The 15,602-nt window shown below is 35.3% G+C and overlaps 2 protein-coding genes across 3 annotated transcripts; one reads left to right on the plus strand and one right to left on the minus strand.

Annotated features, from left to right (window-relative positions):
• Positions 1 to 880: 880 nt before the first annotated feature.
• On the plus strand, positions 881 to 7,346 carry ndfip1 (Nedd4 family interacting protein 1). Its single transcript, XM_058798632.1, has 7 exons — positions 881 to 1,166; positions 3,774 to 3,861; positions 3,960 to 4,090; positions 4,174 to 4,261; positions 5,059 to 5,183; positions 5,307 to 5,373; positions 6,209 to 7,346. The coding sequence occupies exons 1-7, from the start codon at positions 1,137 to 1,139 to the stop codon at positions 6,313 to 6,315; spliced, it is 636 nt and encodes a 211-aa protein (XP_058654615.1). The 5' UTR covers positions 881 to 1,136; the 3' UTR covers positions 6,316 to 7,346.
• Positions 7,347 to 7,489: 143 nt separating this feature from the next.
• On the minus strand, positions 7,490 to 14,260 carry fgf1a (fibroblast growth factor 1a). Of its 2 annotated transcripts, XM_058798635.1 has the most exons (4): positions 13,848 to 14,260; positions 9,385 to 9,488; positions 9,208 to 9,296; positions 7,490 to 9,119 (listed from the first exon to the last, which is right to left on the minus strand). In XM_058798635.1, exons 1-4 carry the CDS (start codon positions 13,987 to 13,989, stop codon positions 9,092 to 9,094), a joined length of 363 nt encoding a protein of 120 aa, XP_058654618.1. In that variant the 5' UTR covers positions 13,990 to 14,260; the 3' UTR covers positions 7,490 to 9,091. The 2 variants fall into 2 exon arrangements, with proteins under 2 accessions (XP_058654618.1, XP_058654617.1); XM_058798634.1 differs by having other exon boundaries at positions 7,490 to 9,296.
• Between the last annotated feature and the right edge of the window lie 1,342 nt (positions 14,261 to 15,602).

Here is a 15,602-nt window from a genome sequence, read left to right on the forward strand (position 1 = left end):
ATATTTGAGAGAAATAGGCCTTTTGTGTACATGGAAAAAGTCTTAGATCTTTGACTTCAGCTCATGAAAAATGGGGGCAAAAACAAAAGTGTTGCGCTTATAATTTTGTTCAGTATATATATATATATATATATATATATATATACACATACACACACTTTTATTTTTATTTCATTTTTATTTTTATTATTTTTTTGTTTCAGTTAGTCGCCACGGTAACATTTCTAATTTTATTTTTTTTAGTTTAAATTTTTGTTTTTAAATATTCATCTATTTATATTTTATTTTATTTATTGTATTTTATTTAAGCTTTATTTCAATTCGTGAAAACGTGTTTAAATAGTTTTTGTTTTAGTTATCAATGACAAAAATGGTGTCTTTAACTGTACAAGAATTACCATATTAGTTTTTTTTAACTGTGTGAAACTATTAGACTAAAGAGACATTTCTCCATCATGCAGATGAAAAGTCATAAAAACATTTCCAATATCTCAATGGACAAAATAAACAGTTCAGTGTAATCAAGTTCATACACGACTGAGCAAAAATAACTTAACTCACAAAGGTTAGGACTAAGACGTGCCCTCCGGGATCAAAAATGACAACAGACTACACTTACAGAAATACTGAGTGTTTATTACTGTACTGAGACCGAGGGAATTTGCACTAACTAATCTCTCTAGCCATTGTAAAGACAAGTGAAAGTATAAGAGTTCAAAGGTACTTTTAGTTCAACAGTTTAGCAGAGTTACTAATGGAAATTTCTCTTTAATTGGTTACATAACAACAATCTTTGCACTGACATAAATACACCCATGGGCTGTGTGCAAAACCTAGTGAACTTCCTAATTAGACAGCTGAGCGGAGCCACTTCGAAGCACGTCTGTAACAGCTAGTAGTATGTTGTCTAGGTAGGCAGCACACTAGGCTTTGAGACAGAGCCGCAGAGCCAGACTCTCAAACCGACTGAGCATGAGCAGTCGCCATTGTTTGGGCTATAGATTAGCCTAGTACTGTCAATCTCATACGAGAATATTTTAATTAACGAACAGTCAGTTTGTGATATTAAGTAAAAGTTACGTTAAACTAGTGATTATTACTGTATGAGTGACTAAGAGTGAAGAGATCGCGGAAGAATGACGGATCAGAGGAGTGGATATCAGCAGGTAACAAACATGATCTAGTTTTTTTTTTTTTTCGTTTTTTTTTTTTTAAGATTAATAGTTTTATGAACATATATCGAGTCGATGAGGTTTTGATGATAATTTCTCGCACTCTAAACCGTAATGTTTTGAGGAGAGCGAGGATAAAGTCGGATGGATTAATTAGCTGGTTAGCCGCTCCTTCAGCGGCCTTCAGTTAGCATTAGCAGTGACAACAAACCGGAAAAACTAAGAGCTCACGATGATTAAGTATAGAATATAAATACAATATAGTCCGTACTTTATTATGGATTATCAATATATTAGGTTGTCATTCCGATCAAGTGTTGTTTGCAGTGATATTGGAGCTCATGTAAAACAGTGTTAAAGTTCATGACTTATAAGAAGACAGAGGTTAACCTATTTTGTGAACGATCATCTAAATCATATTTCAGCACTATATATATATATATATATATATATATATATAATATAATTGTTCTATATTACCAATTTTTTTATCTTATATTAAAAAATAATATATTAATAGTCTTTATTATGTATACTTTAATATTTATTATGTGTTTGTGTGTGTATGTAAAAGGTGTATATATACACGTGTATATATATAAATGTTTATGTTTCTATATATATATACATACATACATACATATATACACACACACGTTTGTTTTTGTGAATTGTTGGGACATCCCATAGGCATAATGTGTTTTATACTGTACAAACCGTATTTTCTATCGCCCTACACCTAAACCTACCCCTTACAGGAAACTTTGTGCACTTTTACTTTATCAAAAAAAAAAAAAAAAAACTCATTCTGTATGATTTATAAGCCTTTTGGAAGATGGGGAAATGTCCTCATAAATCACCTTTTCCTTGTAATACCTATGACATATCCATGTCATTATACACATTTGTGTCCTCATAAGTCACAAACACACACACACAGTGTATCTATATACAGTGGTACGGAAAGTATTCTGACCCCCTTAAATTTTTCACTCTTTGTTATATTGCAGCCATTTGCTAAAATCATTTAAGTTCATTTTTTTCCTCATTAATGTACACATAGCACCCCATATTGACAGAAAAACACAGAATTGTTGACATTTTTGCAGATTTATTAAAAAAGAAAAACTGAAATATCACATGGTCCTAAGTATTCAGACCCTTTGCTGTGACACTCATATATTTAACTCAGGTGCTGTCCATTTCTTCTGATCATCCTTGAGATGGTTCTACACCTTCATTTGAGTCCAGCTGTGTTTGATTATACTGATTGGACTTGATTAGGAAAGCCACACACCTGTCTATATAAGACCTTACAGCTCACAGTGCATGTCAGAGCAAATGAGAATCATGAGGTCAAAGGAACTGCCTGAAGAGCTCAGAGACAGAATTGTGGCAAGGCACAGATCTGGCCAAGGTTACAAAAAATTTCTGCTGCACTTAAGGTTCCTAAGAGCACAGTGGCCTCCATAATCCTTAAATGGAAGACGTTTGGGACGACCAGAACCCTTCCTAGAGCTGGCCGTCCGGCCAAACTGAGCTATCGGGGGAGAAGAGCCTTGGTGAGAGAGGTAAAGAAGAACCCAAAGATCACTGTGGCTGAGCTCCAGAGATGCAGTCGGAGATGGGAGAAAGTTGTAGAAAGTCAACCATCACTGCAGCCCTCCACCAGTCGGGGCTTTATGGCAGAGTGGCCCGACGGAAGCCTCTCCTCAGTGCAAGACACATGAAAGCCCGCATGGAGTTTGCTAAAAAACACCTGAATAAGATTCTCTGGTCTGATGAGACCAAGATAGAACTTTTTGGCCTTAATTCTAAGCGGTATGTGTGGAGAAAACCAGGCACTGCTCATCACCTGTCCAATACAGTCCCAACAGTGAAGCATGGTGGTGGCAGCATCATGCTGTGGGGGTGTTTTTCAGCTGCAGGGACAGGACGACTGGTTGTAATCGAGGGAAAGATGAATGCACACCAAGTACAGGGATATCCTGGACGAAAACCTTCTCCAGAGTGCTCAGGACCTCAGACTGGGCCGAAGGTTTACCTTCCAACAAGACAATGACCCTAAGCACACAGCTAAAATAACGTGGCTTCACAACAACTCCGTGACTGTTCTTGAATGGCCCAGCCAGAGCAATTTTAGGGGGTCTGAATACTTTCTGTACCCACTGTACACTATATGGACAAAAGTATTGGGTCACCCCCTTCTAATGAACCGGTTTGTGTACTTTAGTAATTTCCATGAGTACAAATCTTAATGTTTAAGTATATAATGATATTCTAGGGAATTGTGTGCTAATTTTAAAGCAACAGTTTGGACAGGACCCTTTTCTATTCTAACATGACTATGCCTCTGTGTATAAGACAAGGTTCAAAAATGATAGATTCAGTCAGTGTGGAAGAACTTGACTGGTCTGCAGAAACCCAGCTTTAAATGCAGACCTTGAGCCAAAAACTCATCACCAAACACCTATGACTTGCACATACATGCATATGTATGTGTGTGTGTATGTATTCTGATTTTATTATTTAAAATGTTACTTTCATCTTAATATTGTTGCAGTATGATATCAGCAGCTTTGTTTTTGTTTCGTTGTGTAGTTGAATAATGAGGAGGAGTCAGCGGAGGTGTTTCAACAAGCCGCGGATGCGCCTCCACCGTACAGCAGCATCACAGCGAGTAACGCAGGTAACACGAGTGTGTGAATGCAGATCTGTAACCACCGCATGCTGCTGCGTCTGTCATTATTCCTAACCGCTTTACTCTGTCTGGTGTGTTTGCTGTAGCTTTCTTTGAGTACAAAGAGGATGAGGTTTACCCCAAACCCCCCTCATACAATGTTGCCACGTCACTGCCGTCATACGACGAGGCTGAGAGGAGCAAAGCAGAGACCACCGTTCCTCTAGTCACCGACAGGGTGAGCGTTTGTGATTATTTTAGAGGTCATTACAGTTAATTAAGCACTCTTTTGACGCATGCGTGCTTGTTCCTCTACTACAGGATGAGGACTTCATTGCCAGAGACAGCTTTGATGATACGGATCAACTGCGTGTTGGGAACGATGGGATATTCATGCTTACATTTTTCAGTAAGCGCACACAGTACTTTGATGCAGAACAGTTGTTGTTTTGTTTTTGGTCTTGTTTTCTTTCTCTTTAGTCTGCTGTGGATTATGGATGGATTAATAATTGGGCTGATGGTAGGGGTGTGCATTATTTATTGTGTGCAATAATATCCTAATTGTTCTTTTAACAATATATGACCTAAAATTACTGAGTATGTCAGTCGCATTGCAAAAAGCATTTACTGCATGATGAAGCCTATTAGAATGCGGTTAGAATGACCCAATAATTCAAGTTATGAAAGAAAAAAAATCCTGTTTTTATATTTATATAATTAAGTAATATCACCCAAGCATCAGCTGTTTTCCAAAATATTAGCATATGATTGCAATCGCAAATGTGATATAAATTTTATACATTTAAAAAAAAAATTAATATGGAGTGAGTTACGTTTTTGGACACATTTTTAGTTTTTTCTTCACCTACGAAAATAGTTCCAATCAGAGCCAGAGCAGAACATTTATGCATGTTTCGTTTCTGAATGAATTTTTTTGAACACATCATTTGAGTCTGATTTATTCGTAAAGGCAGTCACTTGCTTCATTGCTAAATGAATCGTTTGAAAGAATGATTCAATGAATCGCTCATTAAGACAGGGATTTGCTGCCACCTACTGGAGGTTTTAGTGTCGATTATTTATCCATAACAGGCCTAAAGCAGCCAAAATATCAGCACACAAACACACTCAGCAAAATATACATTTTTGTCATAAAAAAAAAATTGCATCAGATGTTAATATCTCTTCATTTCTTTGCGTCATCAGTGGCGTTCCTCTTTAACTGGATTGGCTTCTTCCTGTCCTTCTGTCTGACCACGTCTGCGGCTGGACGCTATGGAGCCATCTCTGGGTTTGGACTGTCCCTGGTCAAATGGGTCCTGATTGTCAGGGTATGACATGTTCCATATTACATATGTTTTTTTTTTTTATATTATTTATAATTTCATATTTTATTAGTGCTTTTTATTAGAGGATGAACAACACTCACCCTTTTCTTTCTGTGATTTAAACAGTTTTCTACCTACTTCCCTGGATATTTTGATGGCCAGTACTGGCTGTGGTGGGTTTTCCTTGTTGTTGGTGAGTGTGTATTTGCACAATAGTGTACACTGATTCATTAAAAAATATTGTTAAAGTAATGGTTTTCCCAAAAATTAAAATGTTATGACAATTTACTCACCTTCAGACCATTCAAGATGTAGATTTGTTTGTTTCTTCATCAGATTTGGAGAAATGTAGCATTGCATCACTTGCTAATCAATGGATGCTCTGCAGTGAATGGGTGCCGTCAGAATGAGAGTCCAAACAGCTGATAAAAACATCACAATAATACACACCACTCCAGTCCATCAGTTAACATCTTGTGAAGCCAAAAGCTGAGTGTTTGTAAGAAACATCCATCATTAAAAAGGTTTTAATGTTAAACATTTTCTTCCGGCTGCGTTCTCCGGTGAAAACTCGTCTCTTCTGAATCAGGAGAGAAATATGCACAGATCAAGCACTGTTTACAAGCCAAAACAATTCTGAAAAATGACTATTTGATTGGAGGAAGCGTTATTATGAATTATGGACCCATATTTTGTCCAGAAGTGATGGTTTAAAGTTAAAATGCCTTATTGATGAATTTATTCCAAGCAAGCAGCTTTTCAATTCACAAGATGTTAACTGATGGACTGGAGTGGTGTGGATTATTGTGATGTTTTTATCAGCTGTTTGGACTCTCATTCTGACGGCACCCATTCACTGCAGAGCATCCATTGCTGAGTAATGCTACATTTCTCCTAATCTGATCCGATGATTAAAAAAATTACTTTATTGTTAACATTTATTTTATATCATTACTCAAGTATTATTAATTTATATCTTTGTTTTATTCAAATGTAATGTAACTAGTATGCCATTTTTATTCCGCCAGGATTCCTGCTGTTCTTCCGGGGATTTGTTAACTATTCCAGAGTTCGCAACATGGCAGATCATTCCATGTCTACCCTTCCTCGAACCCGAGTTCTTTTTATCTATTAGGTAAATCACAAGAAATGATTTATTTTCTTTTTTTCTTTTAGATGAGGTGTGTGCATTGCATTAGGGGAAAATCAATTAAAAGACGACCTTTCAATGATGTAAATGATTGTGGACATGATATTAAAATGAAGGTGAAGTGTTTTCTCTCTTTTGATTTTGTGAATGGATTAAAATCTCAGGATAATTGCAAAATGAACAAAATGGCAAAGTCAAAGAGAGCCACCTACAGCTTTTTTGAATCTTCAGGACATAAACGACAACAGTGCAAAGAACACATCTGCTTCAGACGCCCTTGCGCTTCTCAGTTATTTGCATAATGCAACTAATTACATTGGCACTTTTTACTAAAGGATCCGAGTTCCTCCAACCATTTATCAGTGCTTAATTCAGTCGTGCAGTACGCATTCATTATGCAGTTAGAAACTACTTACATGCGCATGTGCTCCAGTTAGCCAGCAGAGAATCTGTTTTTGTCAAATTCCCAGTCTGTGGGTTTTCTCTTAATTTGTGGGTAAGTTGTAATTTTACTTTGTGCGTAACTCTAGTAACTGAACTTTGTGAACTAGAACAAGAGTATGTATATACAGTGTACGAGAAGAGAGATATTAAACGTTGTAAACATGCACTTTCAAGATATAAACAAGAAGATACACAGAGCGACTGCCAGGTCCTTGTAAAGCCAAAAGCATATTAAAAGTTTATTCAAAAAATGTCAGCTTGTTTTAAATGACTGTCACCAAACGGACCAAAATACTCTTATTATATAAAAGGTTAGCTTAGATTCATAGCCGTTCAATATAAACCGCAAACTGATTCAGCATTAAAGCACATCTGAATATGTAATGCGCTTAATCAATCAGTGTGAATAACAGAATATTTTATGATGCCAAATGTAGCAGTAGATTGATCTTTGATTTTTATTGAAGACTTCAGTGTGGGATAGTGCTTCACGATGTGTTGTTTGTGATTTGTATGTTTTACACACTTGTCAAGTAACTTTTAATAAATGTAACATCTATGGCAACACCAAAGATCACTTGTGTATTTGTCAGTGTTATACACTACCGCTACCAGTGTGTGGTTGTAGATTTTAATATTTTTGAAAAGTCTCTCATTCTCACCGATGCTGCTTTTATTTATGTTGTGAAATATTATTTAGGGCTGTCAAGTGATTTCAAAATTATCAAATTAATTAACCTAACTGCTAATCACACATCGATATTACCCCACAAATTGTGTTAAATCATTGTCTTGGATGAGAAAAGCATTGCATAAATAATGATAGTAAATGTGGTTTAATTTTTGTTGAATGAATATTGAAATATGAAAAAAAAAAAAAGTATTAAATCAAGTGGCGAGTCTTGAGTCATTCAGCCAATTTGTTTAAACGATTCATTCAGTAGCAAATTCAGTCTTTATGAATGGGTCACTGAATCATTGATTCATTCAGAAACCGTAAAGGCACAGTTTTGCTTGAATTTAGGATTTTTTTTCCAAGCAAAACCAAATAATATTGAATCTAAAATTAAACCCAATCACACATTCAGTCAGTCATCCTGCATCAATGCAAGATCACGTGCAGGTATGGGTTTTAATGCATTAATAATTTTAATGCATTATTTTTTATAATTTAACAGCACCAATTTAGTGAGCTAAATCAACAGCCCTAATACTATTACAAAGTTTTTCTATTTAAATAAATTTTCAAATGTATTTGTTTCCTGTGATGACAAAGCTGAATTTTGAGCATCATTATCAGATCCTTGAGCATATTCTAATTTTTGATTAATATGACGTTTTGATCATTTTAATTAATTTAATGCAACCTTGCCCAGCAAACACATTAACCCCACCTTTCAAAAAAAAAAAAAAATATATATATATATATATTATTGACCCCAAACTTTTAGATCCTTAACTGAAGGATTTTAACTTTAACAATAATATATAAATCTATTATGTATGTGTTAGTAAAGATTAACTATGATTTGTTGGTTTGGTGACTTGCGTATTGCAGTATTTATAGTAACATTTACCATTTATTCATTTGCAGTTATTATAATTTTACATGAATATACTTTCAATGACTCAACACACACACGCATATATATATATATAGTACATGTCAGTGAGGAGATTGTGTAACATGATCCAGAAAGGTACAATGACAGCACAATAACGTTGATATTTCTGAGCTGCTCATGAACAGAAAAATAAAACTCAAATCAGACACACATGATTATATAACCATAAGAAAATACAACATGAAATGTCATTTGAGATTTGAAGAACTCGATTCACAATTTAAAAATAAAAATAGATTACTATTATAGTACTTTTATTCTATATCTTTCTTTGTCAGTGCATATTTAAACAGTAGATTTTGACAGTTTTTCATTTTAAGGGTTAGTAAACTTCTGTTAGTCTGCATATGTTGTGTATTTAGCCGTCTGACAGTGAGTTAGATGCGCTTCATGTGTAGTTAGTCGAGTAATCCTGTGATTTAACAGTGGGTTATATACTGATTCACTAACACTTTACAATAATGTCCTAATAATTAAACTTATCTGATGCATTGACAATGAGCATCTGTTACAGTATTTTTTCTACAGTAAATATACAGTATTTATTTATATTTTCTAACATTAGATAATGAAAATGTAACTTTATTGTTAGTTTAGGTCCATGAAATGAACAGTAGTTAGCTAATGTTAACAAATGGGATCTTATTGTAAAGTGCCAGCAGTTATTCTGTGTGATGAAATGCGATCAGGTTTCAGGCCTCAGTCCTTTGTCTGGTCCACCTGTCGAGGGAGAAAGAAAATCGCCTTTTGTCCAATGTGTGTTCTTGGACCGCGTTTCATTTTTCCGTTCTTTTTTATTCCGACGTACCAGTTTTCACCATGCTTTTGAGACTGATACGTGTTGTAGTGGTTTTCCTCCATCCTCTCCAAGAAATAACTTTCATCTGTTACTAATGACTGCAAAGACAGAAAGAACATGCATCAGTTCCAAAAATGCTGATGTAGTTTTATGCCTTTGTATCAGAAGGATTTCTAATAGACTTACTGAAGCGTACAGCTTGCCGTCTTCATTCATAGAGAGGTAAAGTCCTGCCTCTGCTCCTTCAATGACCACCACTCCTGGACTTGTTGCTTTTATGCGCAGTATGCCTTTAAAAACACACCACACACACACACACACACACACACACACACACACACACACACAGTAAGACTGTTGTAAATATGGGAGGATTACTGAAAATGATACAGAACAATCCTACATTCCAGAACAGTGTCCAACATTTTTAAGGATGAAATTAAGTTTTCAAGCAAAATATAACAGTGTAAATCATTTTGTCAAATGTCAATTTAACAAAATAGTCTAAAAGATTTTGTAGTACTGTTGAGCATTAGAGTAGACATGCTTACATGTTGATGTACATAGTTTGTGTGTGTGTGTGTGTGTGTGTGTGTGTGTGTGTGAGACAGAGAGAGAGAGCGGTGTGTGTGTGTGTGTGAGAGAGAGTGTGGTGTGTGTGTGTGTGTGTGTGTGTGTGTGTGAGAGAGAGAGTGTGGTGTGTGTGTGTGTGTGTGAGAGTGTGTGTGTGCGTACCTACTTAACCATATTTTGGGGACAAATTTGTACCCAAAAGTGAGCTAAACCTGACAAAATCTCCAAAAACCTCCCTTTGGGGACGTCCTCATTTGTAAAACCAGTTTAAAAATAAAGTAAACAAAGGTTTTGTGTGTGTGTGTGTGTGTGTGTGTGTGTGCGTGTGTGCCTGTTTTTCTATTCAGGTGGGGACTTAAACCTGAATACACACAGACTCATGGGGACTCATGGGGACTCATGTCACGGTGGGGACCTAAATTGAGGTCTGTGTGTGTGTGTGTGTGTGTGTACAGAGCTGGGTAGTAATTGATTACATGTAATCTGGATTATGTAATCAGATTCCAAAAACTAAGTACTTCTACTTTAAAAAAAAAAAAAAATTATAATTACATGTAATCAGACTACAGTCACTTTTTATAGAGTACATGATTGCATATTATTTACACAATAGAAATAAATGATTCATAATTTATTGATTCTCCCTAATTCCTCTTTTTCATCTTTGAAATTTTCTTTCTAAAATAGCCTGTTACTTATATACCCTCAGAAAGTCCAGTTTTGTGGACATTCACACAGAGATCAGTCATTATTCAGGTGGCGACAGCATTTGACCAATGATCTGCAAAAATCATTCCAGGTTTAAGAAGTGTTTCAACATTGCATCAACTACTAATGAACACATTCATTTTTATTTGAAATATCATTCAGTAGGTTATTTAACCATGTATTATGTATTATTGAAAGGCTTTTTTGGGTGATTATGGGGGCACTGTAACACATGTTCATGCTTCGTTTTTAATTTAAAAAATGGCATTATTTTTCATATATTTTACTGCTGTTTCCATTCTCCTAAAAACGGTCTGTTGACTTCCTGGTTCTATGAAGCCCCTCCCTCAGAAATACACAATGGGCTCAGATTGGTCAGCAGGCCCAGTGTGTTCTCCTGGGGGCGGAGTTTATGTAAATTTTAGGGTTAATGATATCACAAACCAAGGAAGTAGCTCGTTGTAGTCCCTATCAGCCGTTTGTAGGCCTTAAAAAGCAAATTCTGTAAAGAAAATATCTCCCTTTGCATTGAACTTATGTTGTTTATGCTCAATCAGGAACATTACACATTCACTAAAGTTTAAAAAGTGAAATCATAATCACCCCTTTAAGTACCCCTGAATTTTTTTAATGAATATTTTAATAATGAAGTATCACCTTTGCGTGTTCACAGTTCTCTGACATTGATTAATGGTCATATGGTGTGCAGGTAAACACAAAATATTTCATTTTTTAGTAAGTGTATGAATTTGATTGTTATTGTAAAATTACTTATTTTAATTTTACATGATTTATGATTTAATTGTTAGCTTTTCATCCGATGACGAGCTTGTAGGCTCAAAACATCACCTGTGGTGAGAACATAAATACATATTTTTCTACTTTTGGAGCTGTGGTGTGCCAACTTTGCTCTTCCTGTCAAGACATTGTTTGGTTGAGCTTTTGGTCTGCCGGTTGTGAGCACTTTCGCTTTCATTAAACTCATAAACCCCCTGCAGTTCCTTTACAAACCCCAGTTTGGGAAATCTTGATGTAATATAATTTTTAATGAATGGAATATATTTTCTTACTCTGTATTTTTACATCATTATGATACAAGATTATCCTATTTAAATCAATATTATAAACAAGGACAAAAGTAATCTAAAAGTATTCTAAAAGTAGTCTGATTATATTTCCTAAAATGTGTAATGTAATGGATTACGTTATTGACTTTTTACTGAATTTTTGTCATGTAATTTGGAATCAGTAACAGATTACAATTTGAAAATGTATATATGTATGTGTGTGTGTGTGTGTGTGTGTGTGTGTGCAATAGTTTATATGTGACCCTGGACCACAAAACCAGTCTTAAGTCGCTGGGGTATATTTGCAGCAATAGCCAAAAATACACTGTATGGGTCAAAATTATCCATTTTTCTTTTATGCCAAAAATCATTAGGATATTAAGTAAAGATCATGTTCCATGAAGATATTTTGTAAATTTCTTACCATAAATATATCAAAACTTAATTTTTGATTAGTAATATGCATTGCTAAGTACTTCATTTGGACAACTTTAAAGGAGATTTTCTCAATATTTAGATTTTTTTGCACCCTCAGATTCCAGATTTTCAAACAGTTGTATCTCAGCCAAATATTGTCTGATCCTAACAAACCATGCATCAATGGAAAGATTATTTATTTAGCTTTCAGATGACATAAATCTCAATTTTCTGGTTTTGTAGTCCAGGGTCACATATATGTTTATTGTGTGTGTGTGTGTTTGTAATAGTATATATATGTTTATTTATTGTGTGTGTGTGTGTGTGTGTGTGTGAGCATGTGTAATAGTATATATGTTTATGTAGTGTGTGTGTGTGTGTGTGTGTGTGTGTGTGAGCGCATGTGTAATAGTATATATGTTTATTTAGTGTGTGTGTGTGTGTGTGTGTGAGCGTGTGTAATAGTATATATGTTTATTTAGTGTGTGTGTGTGTGTGTGTGTGTGTGTGTGTGAGCGTGTGTAATAGTATATATATGTTTATTTATTGTGTGTGTGTGTGTGTGTGTGTGGCGTGTGTAATAGTATATATGTTTATTTATTGTGTGTGTGTGTGTGTGTGTGTGTGTGTGAGCGCATGTGTAATAGTATATATGTTTATTTATGTGTGTGTGTGTGTGTGTGAGAGCGTGTGTAATAGTATATATATGTTTATTTAGTGTGTGTGTGTGTGTGAGAGCTGTGTAATAGTATATATGTTTATTTATTGTGTGTGTGTGTGTGTGTGTGTGGCGCATGTGTAATAGTATATATATTTATATAGTGTGTGTGTGTGTGTGTGTGTGTGTGTGTGAGCGCATGTGTAATATATATATGTTTATATAGTGTGTGTGTGTGTGTGTGTGTGTGTAATAGTATATATGTTTATTTAGTGTGTGTGTGTGTGTGAGAGCGTGTGTAATATATATATATGTTTATGTAGTGTGTGTGTGTGTGTGTGAGAGCGCGTGTGTAATAGTATATATGTTTATTTAGTGTGTGTGTGTGTGTGAGAGCGCGTGTGTAATAGTATATATATGTTTATTTATTGTGTGTGTGTGTGTGTGTGTGTGAGCGCGTGTGTAATAGTATATATGTTTATTTAGTGTGTGTGTGCATATAAGCTAACTGAGACTTGTTATAGCACTTGCATATTATTGCTCTTTTGTTGATTTTGATTGCTTCCATTGTCCTCATTTGTAAGTCGTTTGGATAAAAGCATCTGCTAAATAGCTAAATGTATACAGGCCTATAGGCTATATATGATAGATAAAATGTGACCCTGGACCAGTGTCTTAAGTGTCAATTTTTCGAAATTGAGATTTATACATCAACTGAATAAAAAAGCTTTCCAAAAACGACGTTTTGATATATTTACAGTAGGAAATTTACAAAATATCTTCATGGAATATGATCTTTACTTAATATACTAATGATTTTAGGCATAAAAGAAAAATCTATAATTTTGACCCATAGTGTATTTTTGGCTATTGCTACAAATATACCTGTGCTACTTATGACTGGTTTTGTGCTCCAGGGTCACAAATGGTAAATTACTGACTTATGCGGATACGTACTCAGTACAGTTTAAGTAGGCGTATTTAATTTTTTATAACTAACATGTTTCATCAAGAGCAATACTGAGGGGGAAAAAAGGCTTTTCAGCATAAAGCACATTGCCCTTTTAAAATGAAAATTTCAATATTACGATTCTTTATTACATCAATCCCCATGGTATCTACTTTATTAATTTTTGCCGGCAGTCTGATAGCACACTCACACTAATAAGACTACTGAGCACCGATAAACGCGTTATCATCGTCGCGTCCTCTGCGGCGGAACTCACTGTATTCGTCTTCCTCTCGCGCTCCAGCCACGGATCCGTCCGCCGCGAGCCGCAGGTGAAATCCTCCGTTCATGCAGTACAGCCGCGCGAGCTTCTTGTAGTCGGGAGGGCCGAGTTTCACCGCAGGATCGGCCTCCGTCATGCCTACTATTCAGTGCGCTCTTCTGAGCACAGGCGCTGTTTGAAAACTGAAAATGGCCGTGTCTCACTCTCTGGACCGGCGCTTACCTACGGCATTTCTGGGCGGCTGGCTCGGGACACGCATACGATGGACGAAATGCTGTCTAGGTAGGCAGCTCCGGAGAATAGAGACACGGTTAATAATGCTGAAGGCGCAGGGAACGGTGAACGGGTTGTATTGATTAACCCGAGACTCTAAACCTGTCTGGGCTGCTCTGCAAGACACATCTCATTATGACATCCCAGGGGAAAACGCACAAAATAAGATATTAAGATTTTTTGTGTATGTAATAATTTCATTTCATAATAATATTTAGGTAAATAATACTTGTTTAAATAATTTGCTTCATTATCACATAGTTTGATTATATGGGCCAATTACAAATCTTTTAAAAAGCTGCCAGATTCTTCAAAAATCTAATTTTTATAATCAAATTGGTTGATTGGTATATGTGACCCTGGACCACAAAACCAGTCATAAGTGTTGATTTTTTAAAATTGAGATATATACATCATGCAAAAGCTGAATAAATAAATTTCCATTGATGTATGGTTTGTTAGGGTCGGACAATATTTGGCTGAGATACAACTATTTGAAAATCTGGAATCTGAGGGTGCAAAAATAAAAATATTGAGAAAATCGCCTTTAAAGTTGTCCAAATGAAGTTCTTAGCAATGCATATTACTAATCAAGAATCAAGTTTTGATATGTTTATGGTGGGAAATTTACAAAATATCTTCATGGAACATGATCTTTACTTAATATACTAATGATTTTTGTCATAAAAGAAAAAAAAAACGGTGACGCATACAATGTATCAGAGACTTATGACTGCTTTTGTGCTCCAAGGTCACACACACACACACACACACACACACACACATAAAAACCCTGCACCTGCACCACAGTATATATATATATATATATATATATATATATATATACACACACACACACACTATTACTATTTGAACTTTACAGAGCTGGACGATGACCTCACTGAATCAATAAAGAACTGACTTTACTGTTTTGCATTATTTCACACTATTTTTCCTATTGAAAAATTGCCCTTTTAAAGCTGCTTTGACACAATCTGTATTGTAAAAAAGCGCTATATAAACAAAGGCGACTTGACTTGACCGAAACAAAACATGTCTTTTCAAAAAGGCTGGTTACACAGCTATAATTTATTATAGCTTTTCTCTCAAAGTCAGTTCCCTCGTCTTCATCCCGGTTTGTGTGTGTCATCATCGAATGCGAGATTCAGAATGCAGAAGTAATGGATATAACTGATACGACACATTCCCTGCTTTTAATATCTGAAGAATTAATGCAACAGGACACAGATGATCACTTAGAAAGATCTGCGAGGCAGCTGTTCCAATACTTATGCTCACATCAGATAGAGGTAGAAAACTTTAAAAGTGCTGAACTTCTTAGCTGGTAAAACATCTATGTGTTGAATCACCCAATAATAAAATGTGACATTCTGTAGTTTTGTCTCATATTCATCTTTTAATCATATTTGTAAATGTCTTGAATCCATAGCCAACAGAGCAATTTTGTCTTTACTG

The sequence above is a fragment of the Onychostoma macrolepis genome, chromosome 14 (assembly GCF_012432095.1).
Source record: "Onychostoma macrolepis isolate SWU-2019 chromosome 14, ASM1243209v1, whole genome shotgun sequence".
In the NCBI taxonomy this organism is placed as follows: domain Eukaryota; kingdom Metazoa; phylum Chordata; class Actinopteri; order Cypriniformes; family Cyprinidae; genus Onychostoma; species Onychostoma macrolepis.